This window comes from Rousettus aegyptiacus, unplaced genomic scaffold, assembly GCF_014176215.1.
Source record: "Rousettus aegyptiacus isolate mRouAeg1 unplaced genomic scaffold, mRouAeg1.p scaffold_m13_p_4, whole genome shotgun sequence".
Lineage (NCBI taxonomy): Eukaryota > Metazoa > Chordata > Mammalia > Chiroptera > Pteropodidae > Rousettus > Rousettus aegyptiacus.
In genome coordinates this window covers 5,837,904-5,856,689 of record NW_023416307.1, presented here as the reverse complement: position 1 = coordinate 5,856,689, position 18,786 = coordinate 5,837,904, and the positions used below count along the sequence as shown (strand labels likewise).

The 18,786-nt window shown below is 53.5% G+C and overlaps 1 protein-coding gene across 8 annotated transcripts in view; it reads left to right on the top strand.

Moving 5' to 3' along the window:
* ITSN1 (intersectin 1) overlaps positions 1-18,786 on the top strand; it is a 168,718-nt gene that overhangs the window by 128,193 nt on the left and 21,739 nt on the right. For 4 of the 8 annotated variants that reach the window (XM_036219834.1, XM_036219832.1, XM_036219833.1 and 1 more), the window contains 3 exons: positions 686-803; positions 2,427-2,618; positions 2,995-4,499. In XM_036219834.1, the coding sequence (XP_036075727.1) occupies positions 686-803; positions 2,427-2,618; positions 2,995-2,996 (312 nt within the window). In that variant the 3' untranslated portion in view covers positions 2,997-4,499. Of the gene's footprint in view, positions 1-685; positions 804-2,426; positions 2,619-2,994; positions 4,500-18,786 lie in introns of those variants that run through there. The other 4 variants (XM_016164086.2, XM_016164082.2, XM_036219831.1 and 1 more) reach the window with 1 other exon arrangement.

Here is an 18,786-nt window from a genome sequence, read left to right as displayed (position 1 = left end):
AGGCCTGGAGGCCTCACGGTCTTTGAAAACAATGTCAGGTTTAGACTTCTTGTGTTCTATGGGTATTGCATGGACGTGTCGTGTACTACGGTTGTCTGTCATCCATAAGAAGAGCACAGACGCTCGTGTGAGTCTCGGCTTGCCGCTAACGAGCTTGGGACTATCACCTAACTGTTCTGAGCCTCACTTCATGTGGGAAATGGCAGTAGTGATATTAGCCTTTGGGAACTGTGCAGCTAAATGCATTTGAGATGCTAAGCACAGGCCTGGCTCATACAAAGCACCCAGTGAGTGCCGACTGCTATTATAATTATTCCTAAACTCCACACACAATGTTGACATTAGCTGTAATCATGTATTACCTAAAATTAACAGCTGTGAGCTGGCGTTACATGAGCAGTTTTCTATCCTGTGTGCACTGATTTCTACTCTGAATTGGGATCCGTACAATCCAGCTCGTGCAGAAACATTTCAGGCTTTGCCGACTGATGACTACCACAGTTTACATTTTAGCTGTGGTGTTTTCATTTTGTAATATCGCAACCCATAGATTCTGTGGTGGCTGCCATTTGTTTTTCAGTTATATGTAACCCTTGTGTAAGTGCTCTGTCACAGAGACAACTTTCATGAAAGAATATGAACTTTTTAACATTTTTGATATGATTATTATTTTTTTTTTTATTAGGCACGTGGGAAAAAGCGCCAGATAGGCTGGTTCCCTGCTAATTACGTAAAACTGTTAAGCCCTGGGACAAGCAAAATCACTCCAACAGAACCCCCGAAGCCCACGGCACTCCCGGCAGGTGAGCGGTTTTACCATCTCTCCTTGGAAAACGGTCTCGTGTCATGTGAGTTCTTTCCACTGAGCTTTCTCATGAAGTAGCTTAGATCGTTTTTCGCATCTGCTCGACGGGCTTCTCGTACTTGCGGGGACCGACACCCAGCTGTATGTGATATGGAATACGTTTTTCAAAAGTTCCACATATCTAAGCAGCTTCGCTGTGCTGGGTACAACAGAGCCCTTGTTGGAACTCTCCTTCGGGAGTTGCGAATGCTGTGGCAGTAAAGCCAGCTTTTTCTCTTGATTCCCTTCCAGCCGTTTAGATTGGGATTTGGGCTAGAGGGTGAGGGGACAAAAAGGGACTTCTCAAAATAAACGGCCGGGGTCTCAGCAGGTCAGGAGATCGAGCTGGCGGCCACGGGGGTCTGTCGGCTGCGACGTGCTGCTCCCCTGCGACACTTCCTGTGAGCAGAGGGGCTTCGCTTCGTGGGCGGGATGTCGCACGCCCTTCCGAAGGCCAGCAGGGACAGAGGGCTCTGCGGCTGAGCCGCTTGGCTACCTATCTTCTGATTGAAGAGACCAAATTAGGTGCTTCAGTAATATTTGAGATGGGCGAGGTTAGGGGAGCAGAATTCTGCTTTACGTCTTTAAACCACCAGTTCTTGGGTGGCATTTGTGGAAAATACAGAATTTTCGTTCTAATTCCTACGGTTAAACGTCTGTGCTGCGCATCCCCTGTGAAATCAGACTCAAACTTGGCAGCTTTGCAAGCAGTGAAAGGGTTGGCAAACTTCGTGACTCATTCCTGACCCCAGCTGGGCCCCTTGGCTTGAGCTGTGGCTTCGTGTAGGCAGAGGGGTGTGGTGCCAGCTGGCTCTCCTCTCCCTTGGGGAGCCTGGCGCTGTCCCCTTCATCACGTTGGTTGAAACCCACAGAAATAATTTGCCAACATGATTGAATTAACTATAGAATTTGAGAGACCTAAATCTATGCATAGATTGGTTAAGAAAGATTAATTGGGGCCACAACCTAACTATGCAGACTTATCTGAAGTGTAAAAATGCTGGGGGATGAATACGATTAAATCTCCTGTAGGTTTGAGAGAAAATGAGAAAAGAAAACTTGTTCTGGGATGCGGAAATTTCTTTCTTTGAGACAATTTTGGGATGCAAAGATACAGCGGAATAAAACACTTGGGTTTCACTCTTCACTAAGATACGGAATTTGGGGAGGTCAAATGATAATTACCATCCACCTTAAAAAAAAAAAAAAGGAACGCTAGTTAAGGCTCCATGATACACAGCTGTCGTGTGCAGTTGGGCCCACCTTTCAGAGTCAGCTTTTTAAAGGAGTTGCACTGCACTCAAATAGAAACGCATCTGTGGAAGCATTCAATTATCCGCTGACAAGTAAACAGGAAAAAGAGGAAGATGTGGTAAAACCTAAAGCCTTAGGCGCGATGCCTTGGTTTTCACTCCTCCATCTCCCTCTGTCAATCGCCCACACTGCACAGAGCCCAGCAGAGCGCCTCCGCTTAAGGCCGTGCTCTTCGGAAAGGACAGAGAGAGCACGTAATGCCCCCCGCGTGGCCTGTCCCACGTGCCGTGCGCACGTGCAGCCGCTCACCCGGCCCTGTCTCCCGCAGTGTGCCAGGTGATCGGGATGTACGATTACACCGCCCAGAACGATGACGAACTGGCCTTCAGCAAGGGCCAGATCATCAACGTCCTCAACAAGGAGGACCCCGACTGGTGGAAAGGAGAAGTCAATGGACAAGTGGGGCTCTTCCCGTCCAATTATGTGAAGCTGACCACAGACATGGACCCAAGCCAGCAATGTAAGTGCCCGGGGCCCTGCCGCCTCTCCTCTCTGGTCTCTCGCGGTGACACGTGCAGCGTTGCTCTGATTCTGCCGAGCTGTTTGCAGAACCTGAAGCTAGACCGTTGCTGCATTCACACCCGTCTCTTTGAAGACCTTCTGTAATGCAAGACTTTATCTCGTGGGGTTGTTTTTTTTTCTTTTTCTTTTTTTTTTCCTTTTTTTTCCATTCCTTCTGTAGCATGTCCCCTCCTCCCCTCCCCCCTTTCCTTTATTTATTTATTTTTTTTTGAATCATTTCGGCACCACGCTGTGTACATGCCCGACTCATTTTCCTAGCTTGAATTTTGCTCATGTTTTGTTTTGCTTATGTGTTGTTTTCCTCCTTTTTCTAGGAATCATATGTTGTCCATCCCCCCCCTCAGGCTTGAAAGTCCTCAAAGAGACCCACTATCCCATATCACTGCCCAGAGGGATGATGGGAGATGCAGCCTTGATCATGTGACTTCCAGCATGATCACCTACTGCCTTCTGAGTAGAAGAACTCACTGCAGAGCAGTTTACCTCATTTTACCTTAGTCGCATGTGACGGCAATGTTGAGTTATTACTTGCAGAGACAGAAGCAAAAATTACAAAAATACACAGGGTAGTGGGTCCTTTTGTGGCTTTCCTAGTGACTCAAATTGACTTCCCCCCACCTTTGCACAGGTGCTTTCGATGGTTTTAAAATTATTTTTAAATATCTATTTTAGCCTTTTAATAAAATAAATAAATAAATTACTTCTTTGCTATTTTGGTTTTGCAAAAAGACCCACTATCAAGGAATGCTGCATGTGCTATTAAAATGTTCCAAATGTCCATAAATCTGAGACTTGATGTATTTTTTTTTTTCATTTTACCCAGTATTACCAACTCAATTGTGTAGTTTGGATTTTCCCCCTGCTGTGGAAGTAACAGAGGAGTGCAGTTTATCTGTTTTAAAGATGTGTAGAACGAGCCCAATTAAACGGAAGGTGTTTTGTGCCTGTTTGTGTGTTTCAGATGTACCTTGTTGAGCATGTAACAATACATCCTGTACATAAGAAATTAGTTCCTTCCATGGCAAACGCTATTATTACCTTGTACGATGCTCTAATCACGTCGCGTTAATTTTATTTTGCACAGTGACCTTGTAGCCACATGAGAAAGCACCTGTGTTTCTGTTCAGTCTCAGATTTATCTGGTCGAGTCGGTGTTTTCTGTTTTGGGTTTTTAATTTTGCGTGTTTTCATGCCATAAATCAGTAGACAACACCATCGAGGTTGTTACGGTCAACAATATCTACAATCTCTTTTTAGTCTCTGTTACATGAAGTTCTATTCCAGTTACTTTTCATGGAATGACATATTTTGAACAAGTAATTTTCTTGACAAGAAAGAATGTATAGAAGTCTCCCTGCAATTAATTTTCAATGTTTACATTTTTTAACTAGACTGTGGAATTTCTACAGATTAATATGAAATGGAGCTCACGGTCCGTGTATGTGTTAGACGTGTTGTAGCTGAAGCCATGTCTGTCTTTTAAACACTCGTGGGAAGCTCTCAATAAAAACGCCCGTTGCCGGCAGCACAGGAAACGGGGTGGGGGAAGCCTCGCGCACGATCCGGCCGTTCCGCTCATGAGTTTTTCACCTGTGGCGACCTTCTGTTTCCATGTGCTGGCCATTGCGTCGCGGTGCCCGCCACTCACGTGCGCCGGGAACGGGGACTGCTCGCCCTTGTTCGCACGCGCGCGCTTCGGTGTTTCCATGGATACGAATGTAAAATATATAAATATATAAACCTGCGGCTTTAACAACTGTAATACAACCTTCTGAATTAGTTACGTGTATAGATAATTAAATTCTTCATATAAAAGTTAGACGGAAATGTCTCTGTGTTCTTGATGTCGGAACCTGGCAGTGGCGATGGGGACCCGCGGATTAGATGTCAAGAGGTGGCCTGCCGCCCACGTGCCGATCACGGCCGGTGCTCTTTGAAACGCAGACATCACGGGGTCCTCCCTGAGTCTTCTTTGAACGGCCCTCCCTCTCACCTTGCTACCCGCCCCTCCCCAATCAATATGTAAGCTGTCGCCCCCTTAGGGTACTGGGTTTGAAGAATAGAGCTGTCACCCAGCTTGGCGGTTAACCATCTCATTGGGCTTTGGGTATATATTATTGATACACTGACAAGTACGTGATTTGGCTCAGGGTACAAAACATGTGTCTAACAGGTGTCTCATAGTAAGGGTCTGCCGAACATCTAAAACATCCGTCCTCGTCGCCACCTGTTCTGCCTCGCACACTCCAATCCTGTCGCCTTGGCAACGGCGATCCAGTGCACACACTGATGAAACTGTTTGATGCGACGACCGTGTGCTTGATTTCCACCCATGAACTTCGCCCTTGGCCCTCCCCTGCCATTCAGTGGAATACAGAAAATATTTGGGAGGAGAGGGCCACAGCTGTGGACACTTGGCGGGGTTCTGGGGTGAGCATGCCGCTCAGCCGGTAGGGGCAGGGCTCCTGCCCTCATGGGGCTCGCGTGGGTTGGGGGGAATCAGCAGAAAACCAGAGCTGCAGTGTGTACCAGCGTGTGGCGCGTGTGAGTTAAGGTGGGCAGTTGTGCGCAGAGAGGGTGGTGTCAGGGAGACACAGCCCTTTCAGGAGAAAGCGATATTTCCGCTCAGACCTGATGGATAACTAGGCTCCGGACGAAGCTGGGGAGAGAAGTGGCTGCTCTAGGCAGAGGTGTCGTGCAAAGGCCCAGAGGTGGGTAGAGAGATCTCTGCCACTGTTCCCCCAACCCTCTCCCTTGTGGAGCAATGACCGAGGCCGGAAGCCCATCTCTTGCCTGGATGAGCCAGGGTTTCTTCAGCCTTGAGTTTGGCTGGAAGGGATACAATTGTCAAGGTGGGTAATATGCCCTAATATTCCGTATAACGCCTTCTCTCGACAGTACCCTCTCTCTAGATCATTCCTCTGGGCTGGAGAAGCTGACACGGGCCCTGCCCCCAGGAAACCGCTCTTGCCCCTCAAGGATCGTTCAGCTTGCATTTGGTCGTAGAAGAGCCGGCAGACCTAGTCAGAGCCTCGCAACCAGAGAGTAAGGCTGCGGGCATCTAGTGAGGAGGGGCCAGAGATGCTGCTCAACGTCCGACAGTGCTAAAGACAGTCCCCCACAGCAGACACTCCTCCGGCCCCAGAGGTCACCGGGACCAAGGCCGAGGACCCGCGGTCGATGTTCACCAGAGGGTGCCCTGTCGGTGGCTGCAGAGGCCGCTCTGGAAACTACTGTTGAGCAGATGTAATCATTTAGCGAGTGCACGGCAGACATCTGTAGTGTAAAAAAGTGTCCCAGAACCTTGGCTTCCTGCATTAAACTTGATCTTCTTGGTTATTCCTCATACTGGGCAGTTTGGCATGAGATTAAATGACCTTCGTCATGTTACCAGAGAATCCGGTTAACAAAATGTCGAATGCAATTGAGAGCAAGCATCCTAACTTTGAATTAAATTAGTGAAGGGGTTCTGGGTTATCTTCTTTGGCCACAGAGTTTAAAGACATCAGTGTTTTGGTGGGTTGTTTTTTTTGTTTTGTTTTGTTTTTTTAGCATTGGCTCGTCTGTGTGAGCACCTTGGCCACTGAACTTTGGGTACCGTTCTGCTCCAGTGGCATGTGGACAAGAAGAGAACATACAAGCTCGCCTTCCCTTTGCAGTTTGGAATTGCTTTCCTAAGGCCGGCCACCTCTCCATACTGCAGAGCAGGGCCCAGAGAGCCCAGGAAAGGAGCGGGGAGCCCTGTGGCCCGAGCCCCAGCCTGCCTCTGCATCGGAGGGTGTCTGGGAGAAGCTGACCTAAAGCAAGGATCCATTCCTCAAAAGTTAACAGAGCGCTACGCCGTCCGTGTGTGGTGGAAACTGGTATCCAGCCTCTGCGAGAGCCGGGCAGACCCGGATGCCCATGGCAAATGGCGACTGGGCTCGCTGCGCCTGCTGTGATGATCATGATGCCATCAGGAGGAGCCCTAGTAACCCTAGCTCAGGAACGCCCCCCGAGTAGCAGTAGGTTTAACCTTAGGAAATTGCCAGTATTCCTGTTTCTTCCCTATAAAACTGCAATTTCACATGGTTCGACCGAATACACTGTGCTCGCCCGGCACACAGCAGGTTAGGTGCTTGAAAATGCCTGTTGCGGGAGTGGGCCGCGTGGTCAACGGAGGCGAAGACAGCTCCGGAGTTCCGGTTCGTGGCACGCGCCGCGTCACCCTCAGAGACGAAACCGAGATGCCCCCCGTTTCCTCTCCCTGGAGATGGGAGCGTCCCCCCAGCAGCAGTAACCTCAGAACAGGCTGCTCCTGGGGGCTCGTGCTCATCCGGGCTCTGTAGGAGGTGGAGGACCGAGGACTCCAGGGCGTCGCCAGCACCGTCTGAGCCAGGTCCCCACTCCAGCACGGGGAGGGAGGAGCAGCCACCCGGATCCCAGCTGGGGCGCAGGGCCCCCAGTCGCCGTCCGTCCTGCTGCTGGCAAGTTGAAAGTCGTTTCTGAAAGTGAATATTCATTTTTCCTTCTAGCAAAAAATATAAGCTAATTCTATTCATTCTTTTTAGTTCCAAAAATACCCAAGAGCATTTTTATGGAAACTACATTACTGAATGCCAGCGGTCCCAAAATGCACAGAAAGAAAAATAACCCCTTCTTCAAAATCTGATTTTTTTGGATCTGGTAGGATAGGGAAACATGATAAGATCAAAGATCATGCTAGCTCTATGATGGAGTATTTCACTTCAGCCCACATTCTCTTGGGCCTTTCTTTAAGAAAACTCATACCAGACTTCTGGAACATTCCCTGGCATGCAGTTATTCCATATCAAAGGTTTCCATCACCTCTCAGGAAGGTCCAGCCTTTAAATGGGAAACTCCCCAGGCATTTTTAAATGATATAACTTGAGTCACAAAAATTTAAGTTTTTGTTTGTGAAAAATTAGAATCGGCTATAAAATTGTCAGTTGGACTTGCTGTTAAGCCACCACATGGCTTTATGTTGTTAACAGGCCGTGTGTGTGTGTGTGTGTGTGTGTGTGTGTGTGTGAGAGAGAGAGAGAGAGAGAGAGAGAGAGAGAGAGAGAGAGAGAGAGAGAGAGAGAGAGAGAGAGAGAGAGAGAGAGAGAGAGAGAACGACAGGCATGTGATTTACAGGCAACTTAAACCCCTATGTCTCTAGCTTGGTCACAGTAGGTTGAATGGTGGGGTTGCGGTAGAGCCAGCAGGCAGATAAACATCACTCCGTAGAAGATTCTGGCAGAGGCAGACAGCTGCCGCTTCCACATCTGCTTGGCACATGGTGTCAGAGTGACGTCGCAAGCCTCAAAAGAGGAAGCGTCCCTTCCTTTGACTTAGCCCATCACGTCCGATGGATCCTTCTCTCTGTGTTGTTTCTTCTAACTGACTCATGAGAGGAAGAGCATTTAAAAATTTTTTTTTAAATATTTATTTACTTTTTTATCCTGACATTGATTAACAAAATCCAATACGTTTCAGCTGTACACTTTAACAGCAAGGCACATATATATTTACACTGTGTCCACCTCCCATAGTGAGGTTTCTTCCTGTCGCCACATATTTGGCCCCCTTTACCGCGTCTACCTCCTCCCTCCCCCACCCTCTCGTAACCACTGGTCTATAGTCCCCGTCCATGAGTCTCTATCCTGTTCATTTGTTGCTTTTAGGTTTAAATCCCACATATAAGTGATACCATGTGATTTTCAACTTTTTCTGTCCAGCTTATTTCGCTTAGCTTGACTATCTCGAGGTCCATCCGTGTTGTCACAAATGGCAATATTTCATCTCTTCTCATGGCTGAGTAATATTCCATTGCATACGTGTACCACAGCTTCGTTAGCCAAGCGTGTATCGTAGGACCCTTCGGTTGCTTCCACGTGGGAAAGGCATTTTCGATCTGCCGTTTGCCCTTGAGGAAGCTGTTTCACTCAGAGTACTGAACAACTGGATTCTCCTTTCATGTCCCATGCTGTCCCTTCCCCTCTCGGTCTGTGTCACAGGCATGCGCCCCATCCTCTTCGTGGCATTCAGGCTCCTCCCCCCCACCCCCGGGGAGCGGGGAGAGGTGCTCCCCGCAGATTATTCGATGGAGTTGAGATCTCGGCGAGCATTGGGCACCAGCCCTGCCTTGGGCAGCTGGGAACGTGCAGGGTCCAGGAGCTAAGTGAGGTTCTCAGAGGCAGCCTCCACCCAGCCTCCTTGGCCCGTCCTCTTTCACGTCGTACCATTTGCGAAGAACAGTCCCGTCTACACAGGGGCCACGGAGCCACCGCCTCCCCATAGTCAGTGACTGTATTTGTGCCAGGATGGAGAGTGGACGCCTCCTCCCGCTGGGGCCGCCGAGGGCGGGTGCTGAGGCTTCCAGCACGTCGCCGCGCCTTCTCGATGCACACGCTCAAGGCGCAGGGGGCCCCCAACCTTCCGTCCCTCTCGCCCCAGTGCAGGCGGGTTTTCCGAAGACGCAGGCTTGCCAGATGCCCTTGCCCCGTGCCGACCTAAGAACAGCCGTCGCGATAGCGTCTCCATTTTCATTCCCGCCTCGGCCAGAAAAACACGATGCCGCACAGAACCGCACAGCTGACCTACAAGCTCGGTGTCATGTGTGACTCCATGCGCTTAAACCTTTGGAACGTTTTATCTTCCTAGAGGTAGATAGCGAGTGGAGGGCAGGGAAGGGAAACGACTGTGCGCCGGGCCCGCGCCGAGGCCAGGAGGCAGGAGGCGATGGCGTTGGGAGCAGGGGTCCAGACGTGTTCATGGGCAAGTCGCTGGCCCTCGTGGTGCTCAGTTGCCTCACTTACGTGTGAAGATACGACAATGACACCCAGCAGAGAGTGAGCCCCTGAGAGGCGGTAGCCTTGTTGCTGGTGTTGCTGGCGAGAAAAGACATTCGTGCTCGGCCGGCGAGCGTGGTGGAATCCGCTCAGCCGGCTTCCTGCTTTCTTGCATTAGACCCAGACAGCACGTGGGCTGCGTGCGTCGTAGGACTCTTCAAAAGCGGGCTTTTGCGGATTGGGGGTTTCAGAGAGAAGAGCTTGGACAGCTTCCCTTGAAACCTTCCGACATCCCGTTCATTTGTGCACGAGTCAAGGCCCCCTCTTCTCCGTTAGCGGGAAGCCCGCCTGTGTCGAAGCAGCTTCTCCATGCCCCTTTCCGTGCTCCCTAAAATGCGCAGCAATGCTCCGGACTTGCGGCCATGGCATCTGGGCGGCTGGGGAGAAGGTGCCCCGTGTTTCACACGGCTGGCGGTGGGGAGGCCGGCAGAGCAAATGGGATGTGCCGGGCTTTTAAATGTCGCGTCTGTGGACGGGGCTGGCAGGCCCGGGCAGCGCTCCACAATAACCCGATCACAGACGCATCGACTCACTGGGCCCTTTATTTCTCATCACCGCATTCTGTGGCCTTGTGTTCTCTTGCCAGCCAAGACTAGAACGTTCAACCCCCAGCATGCCGGTGGCTCGCTTTTGTTTCCTTTTTAAAGCGACCGTGCGGCTTGGATGAGGGATGTGGTCACTAGGGGGTGCTTCCCCGAAGCGCCCTCTCCGGAGCAGCCAACCCGGCATCCTCAGAGGCCTGCCCCGCTGTGTCCCCTCTGAGACGCCTCCCAAGGTCCCGAGCTCTGGGCCTTGGACGCCTCGGCTCCGTTTGCCGGATCTCCAGCAGCGTGTGAGCCCTACAGTCTGCCCCGGCAGAGGAGGCAAAGCCAGGATGCCCCCTCTCCTCTCTGGGGCGTCGCCTTGGAGTTCCGAGGCCCCCGTGGGAAGGCCCCTACATCAGAATCCTTATTTATGGCCATCCACTCATGTGGCCGCTGCTAGGAACCTTCACCCCACCCCATCGTCAAGGGGCAGCAGTACCTCTGCCGGCTCTCCCCTGCTCCCCCACACCGTCCCCACGCTGCGTCAAAGACCTGGAACCAGCTGTGCGTCCCGGAGGGGCCCATGTTTCCCCAGCGAGCAGCTCGTTTTCCTGGGAGTCGTGGCCGAGAAACCCAGAGCCAGGCTCTAGGGCTGTGCTCGACAGAGTTGGGGCAGACAAGCCATCTGCTCTCCTGAGACTCGTGGGAGCCGAGGGGGACCACCAGGAGACAGAAGCCAAGCCATTTCCGCTAGTGGTGGATGAAAATGAGACAGGGTCAGGGCTGTGCCCGAGGGGGTGTCCCCCCGCCCCTCACCCAGGAAGGCCTCTCTGGAGAGGGGACATGGGAGCAGAGATCCGGCTGCAGAGAGGGCATCTGTGCGTGAAGATCAAGGGGAAGAGGGTTCTAAGCCTGACGCCAGGATAGCGCGTGCAAAGGCCCTGAGCTGAAGGCATTTCTTCCGCCCCAGCCTTCCAGCTGGTGTCTGCCGCGCACCAAGGGCAGAGAGCTCTCTTCAAACCCAGCTGCTTCCGCTTAAAATTGTCCAGGAAGGTCCCGGTCCCCGTGGGATAAAGACCTAAATTGTCGGCCCAAGGCCCTGCTTGAATTGCTCCCTTCCCCTGCCTCCCCTCCCCTCTCCTCATCCATACCTGTTTGTGCGCAATCGTTAGCACAGCCCGGCCTGCACTTCCTCAGGGAAGCCTCCTCACCTGGGGCCTTCCTTTCTGAGTCGCTGATGGGACCACCGATAGGTGGCTCCTGTCACCTAGAAAGCTTGCCGTTTCCAGTATCAAAACGTGTGGCAGATGCAGGGGGCCATGGGCCTCTCTGAAGCTTGCAGGAGGGGACGCCGGTGCGTGAGGAGGCGAAGTCCCAGGCGGGGCCCCTTACAGAACTGGCCTCCAGCCCCCTGGCCAGCCTTCGAGTCACTGCGATGCCCCTCAACAAAGGTCTCGGCTTCTCCTGCCCCAGTGGATTTCACTGGCCCTCTTGAAACCTGTCTCCTCTGACCTCCAAACCACGTGATGGGAAGGTCCACCTGAACCGCCGGTCCTCCCTGTGGCAGCCGGGACCCGCGCTGGGGAGGAAGTGAGGGTGAGCAGCCGGCACGGTCGTGGGGCCTTTTCCCCACTTAGGGGGCCGCGACTCACCCCCCAGAGCCTCGTCTTCCTCCCAGGGCTTCGCGTACGTGCGCGTCCCGCGGGGGACGGTGCTCGGACCCGAATCGCCCTGCCTGTCCGGTCTGGCCCAGCCCGACCCTCCTCTGTCGCCGCCTCCCCAGGATTCCCGCGGCAAGCCGAAGCTGCGGCCGGCCCTGGCTCCGCCTGCCCTGCTCCGCGCCCACCCTCACGCCTCTCCCGCTCGTTACCATCTGGACAGACCCGTTGACCGCCCCGACTCAGCTCCTTGCCAAAGTCGCAGTTACCCGTCAGAAACAAACGCGATGGACAGACCGATGCCTGGACACAGAGGCACTCTTAGTGCCCAAATTAGACGGCGGGCTCCTTGGGGACAAGGCCACATCCCATTAGGACCAGCAATAGCAGCACTAATAAATAGCGGGGCACCTCCCCTTGTGTAGTTCATTATTACGTGACGCCCAGTCTCCCCGTTAGATCATAAGCTGGAGGGCGACATCCACCTCACACGGCCCCCTGTCACCCACGCGCCTCCTCAGGGCGGTGGCTCAGGAAGCGTCTGTGGTGGACGGTCCTGTGTTAGCCTCCCATTGTCCCACAGGCTTTCTCCTTCCTCCCCAACGGGGCTGCAAAAAGACACATCGCGTTGCCCAGTCTCCCCTGGCGCGCACGGCCCCGAGCCCCGCAGAGACCCGCGGTGAGAAGGCACTGTTGTTTAAAAGGAAAATTCATGTGAGGAGCCCCCGGGACGGGACGTGAACTTGAACCACCCCGCACACGATGCGTCTGTGTATTCGGTTTTCGGTCTGAAGCTCCGTGGAAGCTTCGGGGCCTGCGCGCACCTGCGCGGTTGCCGAGCGTGAGCAGGCAGAGGCTGAGGCTCGAGTTGTCCCTTGTGCTCCAGCAGGTCAGTCGCCAAGTTAGGAGACACCCCAGGGGACCAGGCTGTCCTGAGGCCCTTGTGAAGAAAGCCCCCTTGGGATGCGAAGGACACTTGCCTCTCTGGGTCACCCAGGCCTGGTGGCCTTGACCCAGCCCGGCCGCCCCGTACAGCCCCCGATGGCCTCAGGTTCTGAGGACAGCAGGGTCCTCTCAGCCGGGTGCCGCAGGAGTGTACCAGGAAGGAAAAGGGTATGGACCGCCCGCAGGCCCACCTCTGAAGAGCTGCCGGTTTCCCTGGGATTCTCCGTTTCCCAGGACGTCACGAGCGAAGCTTCTCCTCCCGATAGTGGAAGTCCCTGTCCACTGCTGGACTCCGTCGTCCCACGCGTAAAACGAGGGTGTTGGGTGAAGTGGCCTTTCAAGCCCTGGCCCTAGAGTCGAGGGTCAGGTGGTGGCCGTGTGGCCTCCAGGAAGAGAACGTCAGAGGTTCTCTGGGTTGGATCCTGCGATTACGACCCTCACGCCCCTTCGAACCAATCGCTCGGGTGACCTGCGTCGGGCGGGATCCCATTCGCCGGCGGTGGCCGCCTCGCGCCGCGTGTGCCCGGACGGGTGTAAATTCCGATTCTCGCTCGCTGCTCACGCCCGGCATGCTGCTGCTTGCCTTCTGATGGAGAGGTCCTCGCTCTCGGCCGCACGTGGGAACCGCCAGGAAGCATCGCGAGTTATGGATGCCTGGGTCGCACCCGGGCCCGTCTGATTTGATCGGCCCGGGGGGTACAGGAGGGATGCTAGGCTTTTTAACAGTTCCTTAGGTGATTCTGACATGCAGCTGAACTCGAGGGCCAGGCCCCCCTCCGTCCTCCACGCGACGGCCATAGTGACCCTCGTGACATACAGCCAAGGCTGGCCCTGGCTCTGCAACCCAAGACGGAAATACAGCCGCCTCACTCCGGTGTTCAAAGCCTCCTCGACGGTACTTCCGCACCTGTTCGGGGCCGAACTGTCCCCCAGCATTCGCGTGCTGAAGCCGTTACCCCCAGCTTTGCCCCAAGTACCTCAGAATGTGACTGTGCTTGGAGACAGGGCCTCGAAAGGGGCAATGAAGTTAGAAGGAGGCCGTTAGCGTGGGCCCTCACCCAGTCTGACCGGCGTCCTCATAAGAGATCTGAGCACAAAGAGGTACCAGGGAGGGTCACATGTGGAGGGAAGGCCGTGTGAGGACAGAGAGAAGGGGCCATCTGCCGGAAGAAACCAGGCCTGCCAGCACCTCGATCTTGGACTTCCAGCCTCCAGAACTGAGACAGTAATCTTCTGTTGTCTAAGCCTCCCCATCTGTTGAACTTTCTTACAGCAGCATGAGCTGACTAACACCTCGCCTTTCTGGAAAGGCAAGGGGCACGTGGTTAAGAGCAGGATGTCTGGGGGCGGGCTCCTTCTGCCATTTATAACTGCGGCTTGGGCACGTTACCGCTCCGTGCCTCAGTTTCCTTGTCTGTTCAGTGGGGTATGACAGCAATAACTTCCAGGTGGGATGACTGGTGAGGATCCCATGAGTTCACGTTCCTACAGTACATGGAATTTGGTGGCACACAGTAGCATTCAGGGGTAACTCTCCTAGCTCCCCGTGTGGACATGAGAGCCCTGTAGAGAATTCCGATGAGTCTATTTGAACCCAAACCGATGAGAGTTTCCAGGAAGACATTCTCAAATGCTTTGGAGAATGACAGTTTTGCAGCTTCTTTTACGCATTTGAAATCAGAGGAAGACCCGTCAGGAAGATGACAGGGAGGTGGGAGCAAGCCAGGCGGGGATTGCATTCCAGGCTAGTTAATATGATTCTGTACGCCGTCAAGGGTTCCACCACTGGCATGTCAAAGGTGTGTCCACCTGGACGCACAGGAACGATGGTCACTTTCCCTAAAGAAGCGATAGGCCCGGGGCGTGAGGACCCACCACGACCTGGCCGGGTAGGGGTTTGCGATTTACTGCAGCGGCCGTTTCCGACCACACGTGTTACCCCGGCGTGTGCTCTGCTCTTCAGCACCCGTCTCCTGGCCTCCGGGCACTCCTCTCCTACCCACCCCTCACTCCTAGGATGCCCCCTCTGCTTGGGTCCCACGCCACTGCCCGCCCAGCCTGCCCGTGGCTGGAAGACGTCCGGCTCCAGTCCCCCCCGCTCTGGAAAGTATTCCCAGATCCCTCCAGTCGAAACGACCGCCTCCTCCCTTGTATTCCAATAAAAAACGCTCGCACTTCCAACACCCCGATCCACCTTGTGTGCCCAAAGGATTTGCTTACGACTGCTACTGAAGACGCCTAACACGCTGCAGGATGCCGCACGTGGAAAGCAGAAGAAACGCAGGAGGAAAGGAAAGCAGGGGCCGGGACGTGCTTGGGGCCAGGAAGGGGCTCACAAATGCGTGCCGGAGGGACTCGAAGCCACGCCGGGAATTCCGGGGTCAATTATAAAGCCACCAATGATATGCCTTCCACAAAGTGAATGACCAGCATTCATACTTATGGAAACTAAAGAGAAGGCTTAACCCTGAATAATCTGATTTTCACCACCTCTCAGAGCCGTTCAGCTGCCCAACGGCCCACGTGGAATGGATTCTTCCTGAGAGAAAATGCATCTGGAAGCCACACTGGCATGTTTAAGCTTCTGGGTCACGACCGAGTGCAGCCTCATGGGACGGGGTGCCTGGGCTCACCTGGCTGTAGGCACAGGGGGCCTTGGGCACCCTCAGGTGGCATTCCACAGGCCTCCGCGCCTACCCAGCTTCTCGAGACCCCATAAAAATCCAGGCTTAGGGATTCGCAGCTCTGAGGTCTCAAGGACTGGTAACGACGTGCAGAGATGCCCCTAGCGATGTCCCCGTGACTTGGCCGGAACGCCTGCACCTCCAGTAGACCGAGACCCCCGAAGGCCAAGAGCCCCTCCTGCCTCCTTTGTCAGCAAATCTCAGCCCCAAGCACCGTGGCTGTCCCAGCAGGAAATCACAAGCCCACGGTGGGAGAACGGGCGGGTTCTGGACATCAGCTGTGAAGCGCTTCGACCACAGAACATCTTTGTGTCACATCCGCTGCGGGCCTCACCTACCTCTCCTGAAAGACAGGCCACCCGTGCATGCCAGTCTGCCCGGAAGGTTGAGGGCAGCGCAATTAGGTTCGTTTTCCAGGAGAACATGGACTCGCCTGGCAGGAGCGACCAGGGGCCTCGCGGCTATAGTAAGGCCAACCCTGGAGAAGCCTTCAGTCCAGACGGGAGCTCCAAGCGGCCAGTTAGCCCAGTATCCTGCTGACCCGTGGCCATTTAGCCCGAGGATTGGGGCTGAATGTCCCCAGAGATGTCAGCGTATCCTTTCCCTTTAATAGGGGAGAATATGCTGGTTGGTACCCAGCTCTCTCCTCTGGTCCCTCTGGCGACCTGGCCTCTGTAATCTACTTCTCACCTTATCTCCTGCAGCGTCTCTGCATTTGCCTGGGTGCTGGCCCCCACACCCCTCACATAACGGCCTGTCCACCAGCCCTCATGGAAACCCAGCACCAGCAGGACCTCCCTGCAGGAGCCTCCTCCCTGGGCATAAAGAGCACCTACTTTCCTGAGCCCTGCAAGTCCCTGCCCTTGGCCTGGCTCACAGGCACGCTTTATTGCTTGCTGTTTTAGATTTTATTTTCCTATCGAGTCTCCCCGAGGGCCGTGAGTTTGCTTCAGGACGAGGACATTATCGTACTCATTTCTGCGTCCCTTGGACTTCATAGGAACTTAATAAATATTTACTGACCAACTTATTGTATACTTTGGCCCTTTCATACTAAGAACGAGGCCTGTCTATTTGCTTTGCTCAGTGGCCAGCTTGCTGTGGGGCCGGCTTGGTTTTCAAAATTATGGTCCTTTTTGGGAAAGAAAGAATGGTCGAGGGGGTTGGAGAGGGGAGACACTCACTTTTTACCCTAAATACTTCTATATTCTTTAATATCGGGAGCATGCATTCATGTATCACTTTCGTAATGAAGCAATTTTTGTAGATCGTGCCGTGCGTATGAACATTGTCTCATTGAAGGGACAAGGTGGCCTTTTGGGTAAGATTTTCCCATACTTTCTTTTCTCCAGTACCTCAGACTCAAATTCAGACGCACTCTCTCCATTTTGTAAACGGGTCTAAGGATATGAAATTATAAGGGATTAGGAATTTTGTGTGGGCTATAATTGGGGTTCATTTTTAACTGCCTGGAGTCATGTGCAATATTATCTCAGCTGTGAGTGGGTTACAGTTAGTTGTAAACATCCCTTCACACCAAGATGAAAAGTTATTTGCTGTACTCTGTCCTCTCGTTTTTCACCGGGAAGGGCAGCCAGCAAACCACACCGATCCTGGTTCCCAGAGGAGAGGAAGGCCATGTGCCTCCACCCCTAAAGAAAACTTTTATTCAAAATGTCTTTTCCATGTCCCCTGCTCTGAATAATGGAGTTTTGAAAACTCTCTCGTTTTTCAGAATATTAAATTTTGGAAAGGAGGATATTTTTGAGTTCAAAGTGCCTGTTTCCAGTCTCTGATGGTTCAATTGGTCTGGCATTTACAAGCCGGAATTTTAAAAACAACATCCTATGTAGCTGGAAACATGGTCCCAAGCCAGCGTCGTGGGCGCATAATGCTAAGACGAATCTCCCCACAAAACCTTTGCTCTTCATTGTATCCTGGGTCCTGCGTGGGGTGCAATTTGTTGTGACAAGCGGCCCAGACTCACCAGCGCCGGCCCCCCAGACGTCTCAGCTCCACCAGCTCCGGCTCGGGCCTGCTGGGTGGGTGACCAGAAGGCCGGAGCTGCCTGGCGGAGGTGGTGCGGCCTCCTCCTGCCCCAGACCCAGCTTAAGCAGCAGACTTCCCATTTGCCCTGAACCAGCTCTAGGACCTGGGATTCTGGACCAATGTTCCGAACCCACCCTGGGCCTTCTGCCTTTGCTCTGGCTCTGAGCGTCTTCGAAGCTGCCATAGAAGACCCGAAGCCTCAGAAGAACTTGTGAAATCCAAAGCAGGCCACTTCCTGTCGTCTTTCCTCACAGGTCCTCGTTTCTGATTCCTCGGTCGTTCTAAGGGGTCCTCTGATCACTGGCGCCATCCTCGCTGCAGCGGCTAATCCTGGGCTGGTTGGGTTGTCAGTTTCTAGTAACGTGCTTGTTCCTCCGTGGGTTGCTATTGACATTGGGAGTAGACACTTCTCTGTCCTGTATGATGCAGGTCATCTGGCAATCCTGGTCCAGCTCACCGAATTCCAGGAGTCACCGACAGTCACTATGACAACTAAGAATCCATTCTCAGCCTGGGGGCAGGGGAGGGTGCAGAACCACCTGCAGCCTGTGTGTGGCGGGGCAGTACCACCTCCGTCCGGAGAGCGGAGAGCGGAGGGCTATACCACCCCCAGCCCGGGAGGGGGGGCAGTGCGGTTCTCAGGCTTGGGGGCACCAGTACCACCCCTCGCTGAGGACCACCGCGTCCCGATCTTCTTAGCCGTAGTACACTCTGGAAGGCAGGCTTCTCCTTTTCCATCACGAACCTGCAGCACCCAGCAGTTAGTGCCAGACTCCTAGTAGGACGTCAGTAAATACTTGTCAAATGAATAAATGAGTCGGATCCATGAACAAGCTTGAAGGGGGACTGTGAACGCGATCCGATTATGGGCAAAATGTGCGTGCATGTCCTACGCGTCGTGCGCATGCGTTTTCTGAGGCAAGCGTTCCTGGCATCTGTCTATCAAATTCTCCAAGGGAGATGGTGACCTACCACTAGCCCGATGTTTCTGTCCCTGCAAACATCACCGCACAGTGCCAGCGCGTTTTACAACTGCAGCTCTGTACCGACTGCTGTGCTGATAACCCTGCAGAGAGGACCGGCCATCCTGAGAGTCCCAGGGAGAATCTGCTTCTGCGAGTTCACATGAGCTGGTCACGGAAGGGCCGCCTTCCACCCTTAACAAGAAACGGCCTTAGCCCTGGGTTCTTTGACTCACCACTAACAAGAAAGTTTGGTAAGAATAGGGCAGGAATGAGACGTGTCCCTCCCCAGCTCAGGAATATTTTCTGGGTGGTTCTCCTGACGAAAACCAAGGACACTGGTAACATTGCTCAGTGTCCCGTAGGCCAGAGCTCACGCAGCAGCCTGGCAGAGGCGGCCGAATGGAATGCGTGAGGAGTCGCAACTCGCTTCCTTCCTCACAGTTCA